We start from the raw sequence: 21,642 nt of genomic DNA, 5'->3' as shown, positions 1-21,642 counted from the left end.
CGAGGGGTGTTCAGCCCTTTCACATTAAGTGAGAGAATCTTAGTAGCCATTAGTCATAGGGAGACAGCAAACCAAGAAAAATAGTGAGAGTTCCCCAACCCATTGCACATACCAAAGAAAAAGGAGGTACCCCCATCCAATCCCTCACCATCCAGAATAACAGAGAAAGAACAAATGCCCCTGTGTGTGTCCCCGTAATTACACCGTATCCCATCATCCGCCCCAGGGATACACAGAAAATGGGAGCCGCGGCCTCCAGATATACAGCAGTTACAAACCCCCAAAACCCTCCCTCCCCCTAGCCCGCAGCTAGGGCACAAAACAAGAACCTGAACAAGAAACCCACATGCATACCAAAAATGTAGTGTGCCAGAAGAAACCACACACTCAGCACAGCATAGTAAAAAGAAAAAGTCTCTGGAAGAAAGTCAGTCCAAGAACAGTACCAAGTCCACACCTCTGATATAAAGCAGCAACACAGAAGTGAAACCCACAAGCGTAGAAGAAACTGGTCCAAAGGAGAGGTCACCCTAGATCCTTCTGTGGGGAGCGACGAACATCCGACTGCCTCCTCAGTCTCATTCCCCCCTTATCTGCTCGTTGCCATCGAGGGGTGGCATCCAGCTTACCCAGGGGCACCGCCATCTTGGGGACCTGAAAAGTGGCTGGAATTTGTGCTTTTTGAAAGGCTTCTGCGGCATCCGCCAATGTTTTAATCCTATAGGTAACTCCTTGAGCTTGAAAAAGCAGTCCAAAAGGAAAAGTCCAGCGATACTTTATATCCTTGGAGCGCAAAGCGGCTGTGGCCTCTCGCAAGGCATACCTTTTCTGAAGTGTGGCGGGCGCAAGATCTTGAAAGACGGAGATGGGCAGGTTGCGCCATTGTATTTCCTTCTGGGAGCGAGAAGCAGCATACACCCTCTCCTTTATCAGAAAGCTATGGAAGCAGATGACTAAGTCACGGGGCTGCTGGTCCCGGCGCTGACCCAGCGCGCGGTGCGCCCGCTCCAAGCGCACCTCTGGGGGGTCGGCCTGTGAGGTAGCTGTGCCATCCAGGCCTCCAAGGAGCAAGTGCTGGCAAATTTGGGTAGCAACAAGCGCCGCGTCAGAAAATTCAGGAGTTTCAGGTACACCCCTTATACGAAGGTTAGCCCTCCTGTTTCTATTTTCCAGGTCCTCAATTTTCTCCTGCAGCTCTAAAATATCAGTTTGAGCTTGGGTACCCTGAGTTTGTAGCGAGTTGAGGGCCTCACCATGAGAGTCAACCCGGGTCTCCAGGTCATCAACCCTGTTCCCCAGAGCAGCCAAATCTTCTTTTAAATCTGCTACAGACGCCATAATGTCCTGTTTATGCTGTTTCATATCCTTTCTGAGGTCCATAAACCATTGCCGTACCTCTGTTCGTGTAAGGTAATCAGCTGTCGAGGCAGCAGCCCCGCCGGGCGCCATCGCACGCGTCTCCTCGGCCTCCTCACCGTCCCCCTCGCTGAAATCGCCGTCAGAGGCGCCATCTTGCTCTGGATCCGGCGGTAGTTTATTGTATGAAAAGTGCCGAAGATCGGCTGGCTTTCGCTTGGATGCCATCAAAAAAGGTATGCTGACCTTTAGGACAAGTCTCCCAGGCAATTATGAAAAAAATCTACCCGGTTCGCTGCTTTTTTAGCGGGTGGCGGGCTCGTGGGGGAGCGGAGCTCAAGAGCTATGCGTCTGCTTTCATCGGCTGCGTTAACCACGCCCCAGGAAAACTGGTTCTTACCTACAACTTTTCATTCCTGAAGTACCACATCAGTCCAGACAAGTGGGTTTTGCATCACTACCAGCAAATGGAGGCAGAGAACCAAAGACTTTGAGGCACTGCTAGATAACAGAGTGCCACCCCGCAGGCCCTCAGCACTGACCTGTATCCAAGCCAGATTAGAGATGAACTACAGCTGAGATTGTGAAAATGAGGGGGAAAATCACTTAACCAGAACAATAGAAAACCTCTGAACATAGCATAACCACTTCGAGGGAGAACAGAACAACCAGGTCAAATTCTGAAGGTTCTGAAGGCTCTGAAAATGTACAACATGACAGTTCTTCCCAGAAAGTGTGACCTAAGATAGACTTGCCCCAAAGTTCTTGAGCAACACACACAGAGATGGGTCTCTGAACTGATCTGGTGTACTTCAGGAACAAAAATTAGCAGGTAAGAACCAATTTTCCTTTCCTGTTCATACCCTAGATCAGTCCAGACAAGCGGGATGTACCAAAGCAACCCTACACTGGGCAGGCTCGCGAAAGACCCCCAGCAACATGCTCTCGCCCAAGGACGCTGCAGAGCTTGAACATTCAACTGGTAATGGTGAGAAAGTGTGTAGAGACACCAACTGACGCTCAGCCCATGAGTTTGCCTGCGCCCTCGTAGAGTGTACACGCAAACCATTTGGAATTCTCCTTCCTTTGCCAATGTAAGCCGAAACAATCGCATCCTTCAGCCAGTGCACTATTGTGCCCTTAGAGGTCTTGCAACCCTTCTTTGCACCTCCAAACACCACAAACAAATGATCCAATTGCCTAAAACTGTTGGTGCCTTTTAAATAACGCAACAGCGCCCGATGAATTTCCAAGCGATCGAGCTCCCTGGATTCCGACGATTCGTACGACCAATTCGGGAAAGGAGGAAGCTCTACTGGATGATTCAGATGGAAGGAAGAAACCATCTTAGGAAGAAATGAGGGAACAGTATGCAACGACACTCCCTCATCCTCAAAAAAACGCCTGCAGCTCCAAAATTCTTCAAGCTGAACAAATCGCCACCAGAAAAACTACTTTTAGAGTGAGGTACTTCAAAGTGGTCTTCCTCAATGGCTCAGAGGTCCTTCTAAGAGGCCTTCCTCAACGGCTCAAAACGGAGGCCCGCAAAACACCCACTAGACTAAGTTCAGACTCCACGCAGGACACAACCCATGCACCAGTGGATGCAGATGTTTGACCCCCTTCAGAAACCTCACCACATCCAGATGAGAGGCCAACGACCTACCTCAGAGCTTGTCTCAGAGGCAACCCAAGGCTGCCACCTGAAACCACAGCGAATTATAAGCCAAGCCTTTAGAAAAGCCGTGTTGCAGAAAGTCCACCTGTGGAATATCCACTAGCAAATAGGTCAAGGCCTTCCTCCACACATCAGTTGTCGAACATGCTCCACACCTAGACATATGCCATAGATGTGGCTGGTCTCCTACCCTGAAGCAAACTGGAAATCACTGGCTATGAGTAACCTTTCAATCACAAACGTCTCCACTCAAAAGCCAAGGCACAAGACAGAAGTGATCCGCACAATCCGAGAAAATAGGACCTTGTCTTAACAGTCCCTGTAGATGAGCCAACCTCAAGGGCCCAAAAACTGCAAGCTGTACCAGATCCGTGAACCATGGATAGATACGACCAGAACCACTCAATTCAGATGTCTCTTGATGCATCGTAACACCCGGCCTATTAGAGGCTACAGAGGAAACACAGAGAAGAATCCCTGCAGGCCAGGAAAGCTTTGTACATAAGGAGAACAAAATCTGTGGAAAATACCATGTCATCCACTTCATCTGACCCAGGGCTTGCCTAAGCTTCCCCCTCCCCCCCCCCCCCAAAGTCCTGTCTTTAAGGAAGCACCGGCGACAATGGGGAAGGGGAATCTATGGGTTCTAAATCAGCCCTCCTCCTGGCAGACGCTTTCCCTCTGCCTGAAAGGCCCTCCAGAGCCACAGCAGAGTCCAACACAGGAGCCTGGGAATGCATGGCCCTGCGCCCGAGCTTGGTCCCCACCCGCCGAGGAACCTTCCCTGCCTGAGGCACAATTGCGGCATAAAGATGCTGAATTAAGCTGCCCCCGGAGCACCCCACATGATCGGCAGCCTCTCCCACAAAGCAATCCCATCGTCGGCGCCATCTTGCACACATGCGGTCGGGCCTGCCTCACTCGCAGTATACCATCACACGGTCACGGCGTGTGGGGGAAAACAGCCCAGCACAGCCTCTTGACTCCGTGAGCCGATTGCTGACAGCCCTGGCCTCCACAAAGCTCCTTACCCAGCTCTGGCCTGCTCTGCACTGTGAGGGAATAGTCCAAAGCACTGCCACTCCGCTTCATATTTTTTTTTTTTTTTTTTAACTCTTAAAGAGTCAGGAACACCCCAGCAAGATGGTCACTCATCTGGGAAGAAGCCTTCAGGGAAGCAGAGGGAGCCAGCCTCCACCTGGGTCGCCTGGCTATCAGCCCCAACCACAGGCCCACTGCAGGCTTGCCCAGCTCCACCTGAGGGATGGCCCACAAAGGAACGTAACACTTCAGGGATTCTCCTCTTCCCTAACTTTATTCTTTTTCTTTTCTTTTTTTTAAATGTCAGACAGCAGGTTTGCACCTCTACCATCTGCTGGAGACAGAGAAATACTGAGGGACTGCAGGTGGCACTCTCGGTTATGTAGCAGTGCCTCAAAAGTCTTTGGTTCTCTGCCACCATCTGCTGGTAGGGATGAAAAATCCACTTGTCTGGACTGATCTGGGGTATGAACAGAACTGAGCTTCTAAATGCAGGTGCTTAAAATGTGGTTGGGGACAAGGTGGAGAAACGAACTTAGCCTGGTGCTGATTTCCAGTACTGGGAGCCTAACTGAGGCATTCAAAGTTAGGTTGCCCTATACCTGGCCTAACTATGGGAACCTCATTAAGGTACCTAAAGTTAAAAGTTAAATGCCTGTATTCAAAGAAATTTTCTATCTATGGAATCTATAGTATTTGAATATAGGCACTTAACTTATGTTTGAGCACTTGGTGCTTTTTAAATATTGGGCCTACAATGAATCTCCATTAGGAAAAATGCAGATTAAACACAAGGCCATACACAGGATTGCAGTCTCCTATTGTTTGTAAAGTTAAAGAAAGTGCCAGTTTTGACTATTAATTAACTAACTATCACAATTTTATTTTTTTCACTTTCGCAATATGCAACTGATAGAAAAAAAAATGATTTGTAGGAATTTGGATTTCAACTGACTTTAACCCTTTGCACTTAAGTGGATCCCAAACAGAAAGAGCCTGGTAATGACTGAACTAGCAAATTTTTCAGTTCAAGTCCAGGTGCCTAACTCTTAAACTTGGGTGCCTAGATCTTTTGAATATCAGTTTCTGTGCATCCGACTGGCAAATCTTCTAGGCCCCACATTGACAATTACTCATTTATCAAATTTAGTATCTCTTCTCATCATCACTGTGGTTTGAACTGTTTTTATAATGTAATCTTTTCTTAATAAAGAAACAAAAGAGAAACAGAGGGGGAATCCAGCTTAGATGGCACAGACTTTAGTGTTTCATGGACAGGGGAAGAGATAAAGGATTACCTCGCCAGCTGAATTAGAACAACAACAAGGGAGTGCATCTCCTCTCTCATGAGGCTGTTTAGCTTGAGATCTTCATAGACAAGATGAAGCACAGAGAAGAGGGCAGGAATGTGGCTAAAGAGGAGCGTGGAAGAATCCAAGCTGAGGCTGTATGGAAGTTCAGCTCTAGGGTGAGGAATTTCCAAAGGATCCAGGTGCAGAGCACTGGTCAGAAGGTGAGACTCAACATTTTGATGGTAGTCCGAATTCAGCAGGTATTCCCAGTCCTAAACAGCAGATACACCAGGAAAAAATGTAGTTAATTATCAAAAAAAAAAAAAAATCAGTAAAAGCATTGCTTAATGTTATGCTGTTAAGAACCTTCTATCCTACCTCAACCACAAACCAATTCAATGATTTAATTAAGAAAAAATTAACCCAGAGCTACAAAAAATATTGTTCACTTTTTGTTAGTCAATGAAACTAGTTATTAACTTTTAATTAGTGAAAGCATGTTATCTATGATCCTCAAAACAACAAACTGGCCTGTATCTTGGAATCATTTCTCCCTTTGCTGATCTTACTTTAAATATGCAGGTCTCATACCAGTTTTTCATTTTCTGAGAATTGATAGGTACTTTTTTTTGTTTGATTTGACAGTTTCCTCCTGCTCCTTTGAACTTCCAACTCAATCAGCTTTGTTGGGCTATAGTACCATAAATGTTCATTCACACCAAGGTTTTTTCCCCTATTTTATAATTGTATATCTCCCTCCTAACTCCAATAATGCACTCATTAAGACGAACAATCTTCTGCCAGAAGCCATGCACTGGAATTCCCTCTGGAACACTGCAATAATGGCTCCTAAGTATAGCCACTGTATCACTACCTGCCAACCTGAAAAACAGAAGCCTGAAATGGACATTGAACCCAGATAATTTGCACTACAGCATGCAGCAGTGTCACTAAGCCAGGCGGCTAACCAAGGTGGGTACCTTTTATTATGTGTATGCCCCATTTTTATGTTCTAAATACAGTGGAAATCATTAACAACTCAAGTTCCCAAAAGCAAACTATATGCAGTCTGAAGGAAGTGGCACAACTAGGTCAGGGCAAGCAGGATGGCTGCCTCAGTGCAGCTCAGAAGAGGTGTAGAATGGGGCATGGTTTGTCATAGCTATACTGGCATGGTTGTGCAGTTGGTAAAACTTTGCCCTAGGTGCAAACATGCCAATTAATTCTTTGTCAGGGTGATACAGGTGCACAGACTGATGCTATTCACCCAGATTTATTCTGTCCCACAACACATTCTGAAGTGAATTTTAAAAGCGAAGCCTCACCAAAATCAGGACATGCTTGTGTCCTCACAATTTTAAAAGCTGCCTACATGTGTGCACACCTCCTGATATACGAATATCTCACTTTGAACAAAAAGGGAGCATAGTGTGATTGGGGCAGGGCATCGGCATTCCAAGGCGGGGCCAAGAGAATTTTGCGCACGTACCTACGCGTATGCCCAGGTCCAGCACCGTATAGCTTTATTTATTTAAAATCTTTTATATACCGCCGATACAGTAGTTTATTAGATCTAAGCAGTTTACAAAATTAAGATACAAATAAAAGAGAAATTGGAAATGAGAATTTACAACTATAGCAAGATTAAAGGTTAAAATACAATACAAGTAAAATAATAAATAGAATTTAAAAGAACTAAAAAACTATAATATAAGTAGCTAATATTCAAGTCATGCTATATGAGATGCCACTGAAAGCAGAACAGAATAGGGCGCCATTTTGATTACTGGCAGCCGACAGCCCTTTGCCCTTACTATGTCACAGGGGCTTCCGCTGCCATTGGTCGACCCCAGTGACATAGTAAGGGCAAAGGGCCGTCGGCGCCATTTTGATTGCTGGCAGCCGACGGCCCAAGTCCAGGAGATCGCTCCCGGACCCCCGCTGGACCACCAGGGACTTTTGGCAGGTCTTGGGGGGGTCAGGAGAGTGGGGGGTTGTAGTAAATTAATTTGGAAGATCTAGGGGAGGGGTCAGGATGGTGGGGGGTTGTTAATTAATTTAAAGTGTTGGGGTGGGTGGTTTTTTTTTTGGGGGGGGGGGGGGGGAGTTCCCACAGAATTAGAAAGACAAAAGTTTTCTGATCTGGGGAATGGACAGAAATGGCCCTCCCCAGACCCGAAAACAAAATAGGGAGAGAAAAAAATGTTATGCACTCCCCTAATTTGCTCCATATGACGCACAGACGCCCGGGGACAGAGCCGGTTTAGCACAAAATTTTTTTTTTTAATTTTGCCCCTCTGAATCCTAGGTGCGTCTTATGGTCAGGTGCGTCTTATGGAGCGAAAAATACGGTATGTGGTCTCTGCGATTAGAGTTATAAATAAGATGGGCAGTTGAGTTTTGTATCAATTGTAATGGATGAAGAACAGTATCTGGGAGGCCTATGTAAAGAGAGTTGCAGTAATCTAGACCAGTTAGTATTAGTGCTTGAAGAATGGTACGGAAATCAGTTGGATAAAGCAGGTTTTAGCTTTTTTAGCAGTGTATTTTGAAGAATGATTTTTTTTTTTACAACTGTGGAGATGTTATGAGACATTGAAAGTTTCGAGTCTACCATTACACCAAGATTTCGTGCACAGTGTACAATAGGGATAGAACAATTTTCATATATGAATTCAGTAGGTGGACAGCAGGATGAGAATTGTATAGTGGATAAATGGAGAAATTACTTACCTGATAATTTCGTTTTCTTTAGTGTAGACAGATGGACTCAGGACCAATGGGTATAGTGTACTCCTGATAGCAGTTGGAGATGGATCAGATTTCAATCTGATGTCAGCCCCTAGCACATATACCCCTGCAGGAAGTATTCTCCTCGAAAAGCATTGTGGATATATGTGTGACTAATTTGATTAACTTGAATAACTTCATAACTTGGTTAAACTTTATAACTTGATTAACTTGAACTGGTTGGAACGACTATAGCTGGAGACCGCCAGTGTACTCAACCAGAAAGCGTTCACACCCGGTAGGGTGGGTGCCCTAGGTGAATGAAAACATGGCTTACCTTCGAATCATTCGAAATTCCATGCGTAACGGCAGCCAAGGGTGGGATGCTGAGTCCATCTGTCTACACTAAGGAAAACTAAATTATCAGGTAAGTAATTTCTCCATTTCCTAGCGTGTAGCAGATGGACTCAGGGACCAATGCTACACGCCGAGTCCATCTGCTACACACTGAGTCCTAGCATGTAGCAGATGGACTCAGGACCAATGGGCAGTCACCCGCCTACAGATCTCGGCGGGTGACTGCCCAGGATACTGCCTGGGCTCTGGTAGAATGGGCCTTGACCTGTAGAGGCGGAGGCTTGCCTGCTTCTACATAGGCTGCCTGGATGACTTCCTTGATCCAGCGGGCTATGGTTGCCCACGAGGCCGCTTCCCCTTGTCTTTTCCTGCTGTGAAGGACGAAAAGGTGGTCTTTTCGTACGGGTTCCAACATTTCCAGGTATCTGGACAGGAGGCTGCCTATATTGAGGTGGCGTAGACTACGAGCTTCTTCCGAATTCTTCAAGTTATCCGGCGATGGTAGCGAGATGGTTTGATTAAGATGGAAGTGTGATACCACCTTGGGAAGAAACGAAGGGACCGTGCGTAGCTGGATAGATCCCGGGGTGAGCCTGAGGAACAGCTCACGGCAGGACAGTGCTTGTAGTTCAGAAATGCGGCGGGCTGAGCAAACTGCCAGCAGAAAAGCTGTCTTTAAAGTTAAAAGACAGAGGGACAGACCTCGGAGGGGTCTGAAGGAGGTTCCTGCTAGGAAATCCAGGACCAGGTTGAGATTCCACAGAGGTACCGGCCACTTTAGTGGTGGGCGGATGTGTTTGACTTCTTTCAGGAAACGTGACAAGTCAGGGTGAGAAGCTATGCTGTCGTCCCTGCTCTTTGGGCCATAGCATGATAATGCAGCCACCTGTACCTTGATAGAGTTGAGGGACAGCCCCTTCTATAGCCCGTTCTGTAAGAATTCCAGGATCACGGAAACTTTAGTTGAGCGTGGCTTGATGTCATGGTCTTCGCACCAGGCTTCAAAGACTCTCCAAATCCTTATGTACGTTAGGAATTTGGAGAACTTGTGTGCTCGGAGCAGGGTGTCGATTACAGCCCCGCAGTATCCGCTCTTTCTCAGGCGAGCTCTCTCAATGGCCAGCCCGTAAGAGAGAATTGAGCTGAATCCTCGTTGAGGATTGGTCCTTGTTGGAGTAGGTCTCCGTGCAGAGGCAGTGGTAGGGGGTTCCCTGCCAGTAGCCTTCTTATGTCAGCGTACCATGGTCTTCTTGGCCAGTCCGGGGCCACCAGAAGAACTAGTCCCCTGTGCAGCTGTATCTTGTGAATGATTGCGCCCAGCAGGGGCCACGGTGGGAAAGCGTATAATAGGGTCCCCTGTGGCCAGGTCTGTACCAGGTCATCGATCCCCTGGGACTGAGGTTCCCACCTGCGGCTGGAGTACCTGGGTACTTGGGCGTTGTTCCGGTTTGCCAGAAGGTCCATGTCTGGTGTCCCCCACTATCATTTGGAACGCTGCGGACGACAGCTTCCATTCTGGATCTAGACTTTCCCTGCTGAGGTAGTCCGCCGTGATGTTGTCTTTCCCGGCAATGTGGATGGCCGAGATCTATTGGAGGTTTACTTCCGCCCACATCATTAGGGGGTCTATTTCCAGAGACACCTGTTGGCTTCTGGTTCCCCCCTGCCAGTTGATGTAGGCCACTGTTGTGGCATTGACATTACTCGGACTGCTTTGTCTCGGAGTCTGTGGGCAAAGCGTAGGCAGGCTAGTCTGACTGCCCGGGCTTCTATGCGGTTCATGTTCCATCCAGACTCTTCTGCGTTCCACTGCCCTTGGGCAGTTAATTCCTTGCAGTGAGTTCCCCATCCTCGTAGGCTGGCGTCTGTGGTGAGCAGGGTCCAGGTTGGGGAGGATAGTCTTGTTCCCTGGCTCAGGTGGCTGGCCAGTAGCCACCACCGTAGCTAGGTTCGAACCCTGCCCGGAAGTGATTGACGTACGGAATAGTTCTGAGACAGCGGATTCCATAGTGCTAGAAGTGAGCGCTGCAGGGGTCTCATGTGAGCTCTCACCCATGGTACTACTTCCAGTGTGGATGCCATCAGACCGAGGACTTGTAGGTAATCCCATGCTGTGGGGCGAGGTTCGCTCAACAGTCTTTGTAACCGGTTCCGCAGTTTTGATCTCCTTGTGGGAGTCAGGCTGACCCTTGTCTTCTTTGGTGTCGAATCGGACTCCTAGGTACTCTAGAGACTGTGAGGGCTGCAGACAACTTTTGTTTGTGTTGACCACCCATCCTAGGCTCTCCAGTAGAGTTTTGACTCTGTTGGCTGCTTGGCGGCTTTCCTCTGGGGATTTCGCCCTCATCAGCCAATCGTCTAGGTAAGGATGTACGAGGATTCCTTACTTCCTCAATGTTGCCGCCACCACCACTATGATCTTGGTGAACGTCCGGGGTGCTGTGGCTAACCCAAAGAGTAGTGCCCGGAACTGGTAGTGACGGTCCAGGATTTTGAAGTGTAGATAGCGCTGGTGTTCCTGATGAATTGGGATGTGTAGGAAGGCCTCCAAAAGATCCAGGGATGTGAGACACTCTCCCGGTTGTATTGCCCTTATTATGGAGCGTAGGGTTTCCATGCGGAAGCAGGGAATCCTCAGGTGGCGGTTGACCGACTTGAGGTCCAGGATGGGCCTGAACGTCCCCTCTTTCTTAGGGACGATAAAATAAATGGAATAATGCCCAGTATTTATTTCTTGTGGAGGCACTGGGGTTATGGCCTCGAGGGTCAGTAGTCTGGTTAGTGTAGCTTCCACTGCTACCCTCTTGGTGAGGTCGTGGCAGGGGGACTCCACGAACTTGTCCAGAGGGTTTCGTAGAAAATCCAGATAGTACCCCTCCCGAATGATGGCTAGGACCCACTTGTCCGAAGTTATCGCGACCCATCTGTGGTAGAATAGGGCTAGTGTGCCCCCTATGGCTTCTTCCCTTGGACGGGTCGGCTGAATCTCATTGTGGGGTACGGCTGGGGGCCTGTACCCGAGCTGGTTCCCCTCTTGTTGTGCTTGGTCCAAAAGGACTGGTTCCTGCCCGTAGGGTGGGGCGCTTGATAGTTGTTTCTGTATGGATTGAAGCGCTGTGAACTTCTGCCCCTGACGGGCCGGGGGAAGGATCGCTGGTTCCTCCTCGTCGTGTCCTCCGGTAGGCGTGGCAATGGGGACTTGCCCCATTTGTTGGTCACTTTCTCTAGCTCGCTGCTGAACAGGCGGGATCCTTTGAAGGGCATCCTTGTGAGGCAAGTCTTGGAAGATGCGTCAGCCGACCAGCTTCGGAGCCAGAGTTGCCTCCTGGCAGCCACCGCAGAGGACACTCTTCTGGCCGCCGTGCGCATCAGATCGGAAGCAGCATCCGCAAGGAATGATACTGCTGGTTCCATGACTTCTCCAGGGGTGTTGCTCCTGGTCTGAGATTTATTTATTTATTTATTTATTTATTTATTTAAGTTTTTTTATATACCAACATTCAAGACAGAAGTCCCATCATGCTGGTTCACAAGGAACAGGGGTGCACAATATAATAAACTTTACAATTTGAACAATAGTGCAGAAAAGCAGTTACATGTAACAGGAAAACAATAACTTGGATTAAGAAGGAAAAAGAAGATCAGATAATTATATATGTAAATGTAAATGTATATATATGTAAATTATATATGTAAATGAGATAAGCAGGCACGTGTCACTACGGTGCAGCAGGCCGCTATTTGTAGGGACATAGCGGCTACGTCAAAAGACTGTTTAAGGATGGATTCCAGATGCCGGATATGTGCATCGTTGAGCGCTACTCCTCCCTCCACTGGGATAGTGGTGCACTTTGAGACCGTGCAGACCATGGCATCAACTCTTGGGCATGTGAGAAGATCTTTGGCCACCAGGTCCAGGGGGTACACATGGTTGCCATAGCTTGTCCCCCTTTGAATGTCAATTAGCTGCTGGACAGCTTGTAACAGTGGGAAATGGCAGGAGGTCTGGCGGAGGCCCTCCAGTAGGGGATTCGGCTTGGGTCCCCCCGAAGCATCTGGGCCCGGAATAGCGAGCTCCAGCAGGCTGTGGGTGACCACGTCAGGGAGCTCGCTCTTGGTGAAGAAGCGTCTCATGGTTCGGTGAGGCTCTGTCCCCGGGGGGAGTTCGCCCTCTTCTAGGGGCTCTGCTTCCTCTTCAGAGTTGTCCGTTGTCCCCATAGGTGGGGCTCCTGGCGGTGGAAACCTTTGTCTAGGCCTCGAGAGGCCCGGGGCATAAAGGTCATCTGGCGGAGGATGTGGCTGGTCAGCCAGGGGTTCCGTTTGCATGTGAACAAAGGTGTGTAGCCCTTTGAAGAACTCCACCCATGAGATAGACGCTGGATCCAAGCTGAGGGGCGTTGAGTCCCTGGGGGTCCCCGTTCATGGGAGTGTCCCACTGGGAATTGCAAGGTCCGGGGTACCCACTGAGGAGCCTGAGTAGGACTGGCCCTGGGCTGGATCTCCCAGGGCCTCTCACACTGAGCGCACAGGGCATTGGCCTCCTCGCTGTGGGGTAGATTTTATAAACTTATGTGCGCGCGAACAAAAGTACGCCGGATTTTATAAGATACGCCCGTAGCCGAGCGTATCTTATAAAATCCGGGGTCGGCGCACGCAAGGGGGTGCACATTTGTGCACCTTGCGTGCGCTGAGCCCTACATGCGCTGCCCGTTCCCTGCACCTTCCCCTCCCTTCCCCTACCTAACCCACCCCCCCAGCCCTATCTAAACCCTCCCCTACCATTGTCGGCAGAGTTACACCTGCCCGAAGCAGGTGTGACTCTGCACGTGCCATCACCCGACCCGGGGGCTGGTCCGGAGGCCTCGACCACGTCCCCGGGCCGGCGTCATGCCTCCGACATGCCTCCCGCCCCACCCCGAAATTCACGCAGCCCACCCGACACGCCCCCTTTGCGAAGCCCCTGGACTTACGCGCGTCCCGGTGCTTGTGCGCACTGCCGAGCCTATGCAAAATAGGCTCGGCGCGCACAAGGGGCTTTTTTAAGGGTTACGCGCATAACTTATGCGCATAACCCTTTTAAAATCCGGCCCTTTGTGCGGCTCTGATATGGCATGCTGGGCAGAGACTTTAAGCCTTTATCTCTGTTTCTGGTGGTGCCACTGTTGTCGGCCTTATGCGCTCCGGCGTGTCTAAATGTGCGTGTGGGTTGTGCGCTTAGCCCGGTAGGCGCGTGGCGCGCATATATCTTGTGTGCACAGCCCTTGTGCGTGTAACTTTATGCGCACATGTAATTTGTGCGCCTAAGTAAACTTGTGCACCCAGCCCGAGACTATGAGCGGAGCGGCGAATAGGGCCAAGATGGCGACGGCGACCACGCGGGCAATATGGCGACTACATCGGAGGGTCTCCACGTGGGTAGATCCTTGGATCTAACCGGGGCCTGGCCTTGCTAGGGCGGATCAACCCGGCGGCACTGGTCCCGGCCGGTGACCTGTGCGACTCCTCGAACCTCGGAGTCGGCACTGAAGATTTCTACCTTACCTCGTCTTCGGCGCTTCCCGGTTTCGTTCCGGATGGTCTCCAGCTGCGGGAGGAGAGGGCAAATACCTTCACCGCCGCGCTTGAGGGGGGCACCCGCTGCCTCTCAGCCGTGCCCGGGATCGGGGGCTAGGTCCTCACCGCGATTCGGCCACCAGACCGAGGCTCACCTCCGAGGGACCACGGAAATCACCTCGGGAAATCTCAACTGGGGGAAGGACCTGAGGGTATCACCGCAGGAGAGCGGGGCTCATCTTCAGAGGTAGGTTTTGTCTTCAAATTTGGGTTTTCTTCTTGAATTGGTTCTAACGCTGCGAGAGCATGCAGATAGTCCCTAACTGCTATGGAGATGGAAAATACTGAAGAGCTGCACTTCCTGCAGGGGTATATGTACTAGGGGCTGACGTCAGATTGAAATCTGATCAGTCTCCAACTGCTATCAGGAGTACACTATACCCATTGGTCCTGAGTCCATCTGCTACACGCTAGGAATTATACCATTTCAGTTTTAGATGTATTTCATTTCAGATGATTATGTGACAACCATGTGTTGATTGCTTTGAGATATAAATGGATTAATGAGAAAGTATTTGCCCATGAGGTATTGAAAGGAACTATAAATTGAATGTTATCTATGGACATTTTAAAGTTTAGCCCTAAACCGGATAGTAAGTGACAGAGAGGGAGCAGATAGATGTTAAAAAGAATGGCGGAAAGAGAGGAACCTTGGGGAACTCCTGAGTTAGTGCAGTACCAGTTGGAGTGTTGTTCACCAAAGGTAATCTGCTGGAATTGATTTAGAAGAGAAGACTTAAACCATGATAAAACTGTACCAGTAATGCCAATATGTTCGAGTTTGGAGTAGAGAATGTTGTGGTTTACAGTATCAAAGGCAGCAGAAATGTCAAGAAAGACAATGATGTTTTCAATGTTGGAATCAAAGCCACGTATGATGGTATCTAATAGAGAGAGCAGAGGGTTTCAGTACTGTGTCCTTTTCTGAAACAATGTTGATTCGGGTGGAGTAATTCATTATCTTCTATATTTTCAAATAGTTGGTGAAGGACAACAGAGTCAATTATTTTTGAAAGAGATGGGAGGGAGGCAATGGGGAATAGTTTGTAAAATCGAGAGGATCTAATGTTATCTATTTTTACCTATTCCAAAAAAGAAGTTTGTTTAAGGGAAGATGGGAACACACCGGATTTAAGGGAACAGTTAAATATTTGAGTTAAAATGGGCAACAGTTGTTCTCTTGTATCTTTTATTAATTATCCAGGACAGGGATTAAATGGGCTGTTTGAGATTTTTGAATTTGAGATGATTTTCATAATAGTGGAATTATCAATTGTGGCAAATTTGGACCAGGAACATACTGCAGACAAAAGGTTAATATGTAGGATAGGTAATTGATTAAATTCACATGAAATACTTAAGATCTTATCTTGAAAATGCAGAGCAATTTTGGCTTTATTTCTGACATGAAGGAGGTGTAAGTTTGAAAAACAAAAAGGCATCTTTGAGGGGTCTGGGGTAACTGGGGTAAGTGCAGGTTACAAAGCCAGGGATTTCGAGAACCTAGCTCTAGACTAGGCAAACTGATGGACGAATTGGTGAAACTGGTGCTGCTTGGTACCTACTACTATAGAAATTCCAATTTTTGCTTTTCTACATCACCACTTTCAATAAAGAGATCCAGTAGTTGTGCTTACTTCATCTGACCCAGTCTCAGAAGGCCTGGCTTTTTTAGGAGCAATCACTGGAGAAAGAGATCCTTCAAAATCAAGCTGCAAGAAGACCAAACCATTAAAAAGGTAGAAAATGTTCTGTATTACTTACACAATTAGGAAAAGAGGTAAAAGAACCACAAAGAAAAAGTTAAAAGTAAAGTGGAATACAAAGCAAATAAATCAAATTACATACAATTTATAAAAAAAAGTAGACATAAAATAAAAAATTACAATAAATATTCAATAAAAACACAAGTTCACATATAGTAAAACAGTATTAACATATTAAATATATAAATAGTAAAATAATAAAACTCATGTATAAATCAATACAAGGGTAGATCCAAAACACCTGACATGAACATGTTTTGACTACACAATCTACATCTTGGTAACAGCAGTAAACAATGTATCTTGTTTCTATCAAAAATACAAAGATCATCAATAAAATTAAAAAATACTAGACTAAAAACACAAAATATAAAAATAATACATACAAATAAAAACTAACAGTACATTTGAAAAAAACTCCAAACATGTTTAAACAAAATCTCAAAGTATGTACAGAACATCATAATAGCAAGGAGGAGATTAAAAAAAAAAAAACAAAAAAAAACTAACCAACGGAATAGAGGAATGGAAACAATGAGGGTATTCACTACAAATCAAACAGTAGTTGTCTAAAAAAGAAAAAAAAAAGGTTAAAAATAACTCCTACCAAAAAACAATTTCAACAAAATAGAAAGTCTTAATAAAAAATTTTAATGAATGAAATAAAAAATAAAATAATTAAATGGTAATGTACCATATCTGGTATAAACTGTTCAAATCCTCCTATGGGGGTATGTTGGTAAATAATCCACCTTAAAACAAGGGGTATGGAAACCATAGTGATAGATCATTATCAACTTAACGAATAACAGTAAAAATAAATAAACCACCTGAATAAAAAGGAATTTAAAATAATTAAATTTAAAAAAAGAAAGAAAAATTCTGACCACAGTGAAAAAGGGAGGGAAAGAGTAAAGAAGAGGGAAGGGGAAGAAAGGAAAAGGGGGTCAGGAGAGGGGAAAAGGGGATAGAAAAAATCAGGGGAGAAGGCAAGCTCAGGAATGAGGAAGGGGAAAGGGAGGGGAAAAAAGGAGAGGAAGGAAGAGATCAGGAGAAGGGAAGAAATGGGAAGGGGAAAAGGAAGGAAGGAGAAGAGGAAGAAGAAAAAAGCTAGAAGGGGAAAGGGGAAAACAGAAGAATTGGAGAGAGAAAAAGAGAAGGGGAAGGATGGGAAAAGGAAAAAGGAAAAAAGGAGAAATGGGAAAAGGGGAAGAGGGAAGGGGAGGAGAGGATAGAGAAGAGAAAGAAGAGGGAGAGAGAGTAAAGAAAGGGGGAATAGTCAGTAGGAGAAGGAAGGGGAGAGAATAGTGGCAAGAGTGAAAAGGGGTTAAAAAAGAGTGGGGGAAACAGTACATAAAACAGATAAGAAAACTGATATCTCTCAGTAAATGATCACCTTCTCTCCAGTAATAAACTAGAAAAGCTGCATTCAAATATACCAATATCAAAGGGATGGCACAATTTAAAAAGTTAAAATTTAACGCTCATCTTAGATAACAGTATTATATTAACTTAAAAATCATATCATTAAAAATCTTTTTTTTTTTTTTACTTGAAAAAAAAAAAAAAAAGGCAAACACACTCTGGTGAACCAAAAAAAACACAAACCAGGGGAAACCTTTTTGAAAAATATTTTGTAGTTTACCTTATTTGAAAACACAGGGTCAAAACTCTCTGTACAGTCTGCAGCACTGCACCATAGATCCAACTGATTTTACAGATTTTACAGACTGCTCTATTTGAAGAGAATTTTTTAAATTGCATTCTTTTAAATTTTTATCTCATTTTAACTGGATTTTTTTTTATTTTAAGCTATAATGTAAAGCAATTAGATAATAAAATATTGTTAATATTTATATAAAATAAAAATCTAAGCTTTTTATTCCCCAAAATATTTTTATTTATTTGGGCACTCTGTGTCCTGGCGGGGTTTAACCACTGGGTGCTTTTGCTCTAGCTGTTAAGCCACAAATTCTGTTGGAGCCCAGCTGTAATTTTTGAAGAGAGAGATCCTACTGAACCACCCTATCAGTCTAAATTTACATTTTTTTGCAGTTTATTTTGGAGGGAAAATCTCTTTGAATGGGCAATCTGGGACTGCATCTATAAAATTGAATGGATCTATGGTTATGTTCATGGTTTGGCTATGCTTTATTTATTTATATGCTGCCAATACACAATGGCCCTAGACAGATATAAACATACACAGTTAAAATGCAATAAAACATTAGATGAAATACAAATTAAGATATTTAAAGTAACACTACATCTAGCAGAAAAAATAAAATATTAAAACCATTAAAGCTTACTTAGAAACATAGAAAATATGGCAGAAAAGGACCACATGGTCCATCCAGTTGCCCAGCAAGCTTATGGTGTATCTACAGCACCGTGTAGATTACTCCCACATTTATCAGTTTCCCATACTGTAAAAGTCAGGGCCCTCGTTGGTTGCTGTTCAAATCCAATTACCTGTTACACCTTGCCGTTGAAGCAGAGAGCAATGTTGGAGTTACATCAAGAGTATGAAGGTTTATTGGTTAAGGATAGCAACTGCCTCACCAGTAAGTTAGCCCCATGCATTCTTTTCTTCATTTCCATCCTCTAGCCTTTAGGTATCCACAGGGGTAGATTTTTAAACTTATACGAGCACGCACACATAGATGCACCGATTTTATAAACATGCGTGCACTGGCACATGCATGTTATAAAATACAGGGGTCGTGCACACATGCGTGCGGATTTTATAATCTGCGCATGCATGTGCAGGCGGCGCGTGCAAGGGGGGGGGGGGGGGGGCTTATGCAACTTTTACACAGCGACGTATCCGGCCTTCCCCAGTTCCCTTCCAGTCCGCTCCAATAAAGGAAAGTGATGGTTCCTGCTGAGCCAAGGGAAGAGGCAGCTTAGTGCACAGCTGCAAGGCACAGAGTAAGAGGGCTGCACAGAAGCAAGGAAGGGAATAGAGAGATTTGCAGGTGCTCAGTGGGGAGTGGAGAGAAGTGTGAGAAAGCTGTAAAGGGGTGAATGAGGAGTAGAGGGAAGAGAGTGAGAGGGCTGCAAGGAAAGGAAATAATAAGAATATAGTCATGACATAAGAACATAAGAACATGCCATACTGGGTCAGACCAAGGGTCCATCAAGCCCAGCATCCTGTTTCCAACAGTGGCCAATCCAGGCCATAAGAACCTGGCAAGTACCCAACATTTTGCTCACTTCTCCAGATCTACTGATTTGTCTCATCTTGTCCTGTTTCCAGTTCGCTTGTGCTTCTTACTGTCTTTCTGCTTAGTCCTTGTTCAAAACCTATTACCTAAGCCTTGCTGGTCACCAGCACTTGAGGGTTCAACCCTAGTAGAAGGTGGCCATTGTAGGTAGAAGATACCCTGTTGCTGTTCCAGTCTGAGTCACTTTTCCAGTGTATCTGCCACTGCAGCCTCAGGGGGTAACACTTCCAGCAGACTATGCCATCACAAGACTATTTTAATATCAATATAACATTTTCACATTTTCAGTATCAGAACTGATGTGTCTCAATTTGGATTTAAACAGTGGTTTGTCCTCCTGGCCTTCTAAATGGTGTGAATGTCTTCCTGGCATCCCAGCACCACTTTTGAGTCCCTGAGGACCAATCTGTATCCTTGGGGTCTGGCTGTTTTATTTTATTTTTTTTTTATTTATGCATTCTTATTACCCGCAATTCCAAAAGATCAGTGTGTGTACAAACATAAAATCAACATACAACCAACATAGAACCAGGAAAAATCAAAATACACAAGACTGTAGCAGCAACACCGCAACACTTAAAACATGAACAAACTGTTTCTTACCCTTCATACAAGAAATAATAAAAGTAGTCTCCAGCTCTGCCCTTCAGTAAAAAAGCTACTCAGTAGTCACATTGGGGCAGATTTTCAAATGACAAGTGCATTTCTTCCCTGCCTGAATAAATCATGGAGGAATTTTCGAATCCCTGTATATCTACCCCAGATATCTGTCTATTTAGAGATTTCTCAATAGCATTACCACTAGATTTAGTAATATCTAGAGACAGACAGACACATCTAGTGCTATTTACCTATTATATCTATATGCATAGCAGCAGTGCATTGCATTGTGACACAACCCCCGGAGAGAACGCCGAACCTGTCATAGTACATACTCAACATTTAACTATCACATTCTATAGAAAGTGAAAATTTGCTGAGGCTACATTCAACTTTAAAAGTAGAAGAAAACAAAATAAACAGTACATCCAATTTAATAAACTGAAATTTGTTCATTCCTGATAGAAAAAATGACATGGCTTGCTGAACAAAATGCAACATAACACCAAAAAGTTTGCTTTTTTGTTCTAAAACAAACAGCCAATCTCTTGATTATACTTACATTCTGTGTCCAGGCTAATCTGTCTGTATTGTATCCCATCATATTCATGAGACAAGTCACAAACAGGCTCCACTCCGAATGATTACTGGGGCCCCCTGGGGCATTGTGGGCATTATACCACTTGACAAGCATTTGCCACAGCTATCTCCTTGGGCAAGATGTATTTAATTGCCTGCAAGCACCTTCTAACTGTAGAGAGTGAAGAAAGAGAAAAAGCCAACTCAGGCAGACAGAACATTCTTAAATGGCACAAAAATACCCAACTCACTTAAATAAACTTAGTCAGATTCAGGCACACTCATTCTTGTAGATGGAGGGGGAAGAGGGCTTTAAATCTCATCCTAAGCAACGGAAAACAAGTTTGCTTACCTTAATGGGTTTTTCTGTAGACAGCAGGATAAATTTGTCATGACACGTGGGTGACGTCATCCGATAGCACCAAAAGATCCTTGTCTCCTAGCTCACAGAACTTTTGCTCTACTCAGCGTACATGTAGTTCCCCCATTAACAGTGCCTTCTGAATGCCTCAGCTGATTGTAGAGCTTAGCTCTGGCTAGGAAGTTGACTCTCTAAGAAGGAGAGTGGATAGTAAGCATGCCTAATTCATCCTGCTATTTACCAAGAACCCCATTTCAGAACCCAACCTCAGTTTTTGTTATGAAAAGCTTTTTCCAGAATAGAAGTGTTCCACTTATGGGCTCTGGAGTTCGGATCTTTCCTGATCTCTCTTGAGCCACTCCAGAGAGAAAGAAAGTGCTTTCTGGTTTTTCGCATTAGGATCACTTTTTTTTTTTTTTTGTAATTTAACTTTTATTTGGACATAGTAAAACAAACATGCCAACATTTGTCACTGACAGCTCTGTCTCATCCGAGACACTCCCTTTATCCAAATTTTTAATACCCCAACCCCCCTCCCCCCCCAATCCTGCTACCAAAACATTTGATACAACAGTTGGTGTAACACAGTAAGAAACAATATAGTAATACCCGCATTAAGGCACTTAGGGCATCATTTCCATCCGGATCAACACGCGATAAGGGAGACGTTTCGCACGCGAAAAGTCCCTTATCGCGTGCGATACCAAAATGGGGGCGGAGTCGGCCCAGAAGAGAAGGAGTCGGGGCGTCACCGGGGCCGACTCCTCGAAGACGCCGCGGACGACGAAAAGGAAAGGCCCTTTGTCGCGTCCGAGTTCGCGCCCAATAGCTACACCTCCCTATGATGGCGCTATTGGGTGCGATCGCTGCCGGCTAGCGCAGGCCCGCCCCCCGCCCCTCATTCCCTAAAGTATCGCAGGCCTGCGATCCTTTAGAAAATGAGGCCCTTAGTCACGAAACATCCGAGAAATAAAAAATGAAATAAATAAAAACCATTATTGAGCCTCACGTGTTGGATTGATATTCACCCACTGAGCCCCCA

General features: G+C 45.7%; 1 protein-coding gene across 1 annotated transcript in view; it reads right to left on the bottom strand.

The window, feature by feature from the left end:
• The window catches only part of ANAPC1 (anaphase promoting complex subunit 1), a 540,434-nt gene extending 520,080 nt beyond the window's left edge, over positions 1–20,354 (bottom strand). Inside the window, exons 1-3 of the mRNA XM_029596802.1 lie at positions 20,223–20,354; positions 15,705–15,779; positions 5,374–5,639 (exon numbers count right to left, since the gene is read on the bottom strand). Of these exons, the coding sequence (XP_029452662.1) occupies positions 5,374–5,639; positions 15,705–15,779; positions 20,223–20,354 (473 nt within the window). The remainder of the gene's footprint in view (positions 1–5,373; positions 5,640–15,704; positions 15,780–20,222) is intronic.
• Between the last annotated feature and the right edge of the window lie 1,288 nt (positions 20,355–21,642).

The sequence above is a fragment of the Rhinatrema bivittatum genome, chromosome 3 (assembly GCF_901001135.1).
Source record: "Rhinatrema bivittatum chromosome 3, aRhiBiv1.1, whole genome shotgun sequence".
Classification (NCBI taxonomy): domain Eukaryota; kingdom Metazoa; phylum Chordata; class Amphibia; order Gymnophiona; family Rhinatrematidae; genus Rhinatrema; species Rhinatrema bivittatum.
The sequence above is the reverse complement of the archived record's forward strand: the minus strand, read 5'-3'. Positions and strand labels throughout refer to the sequence as shown.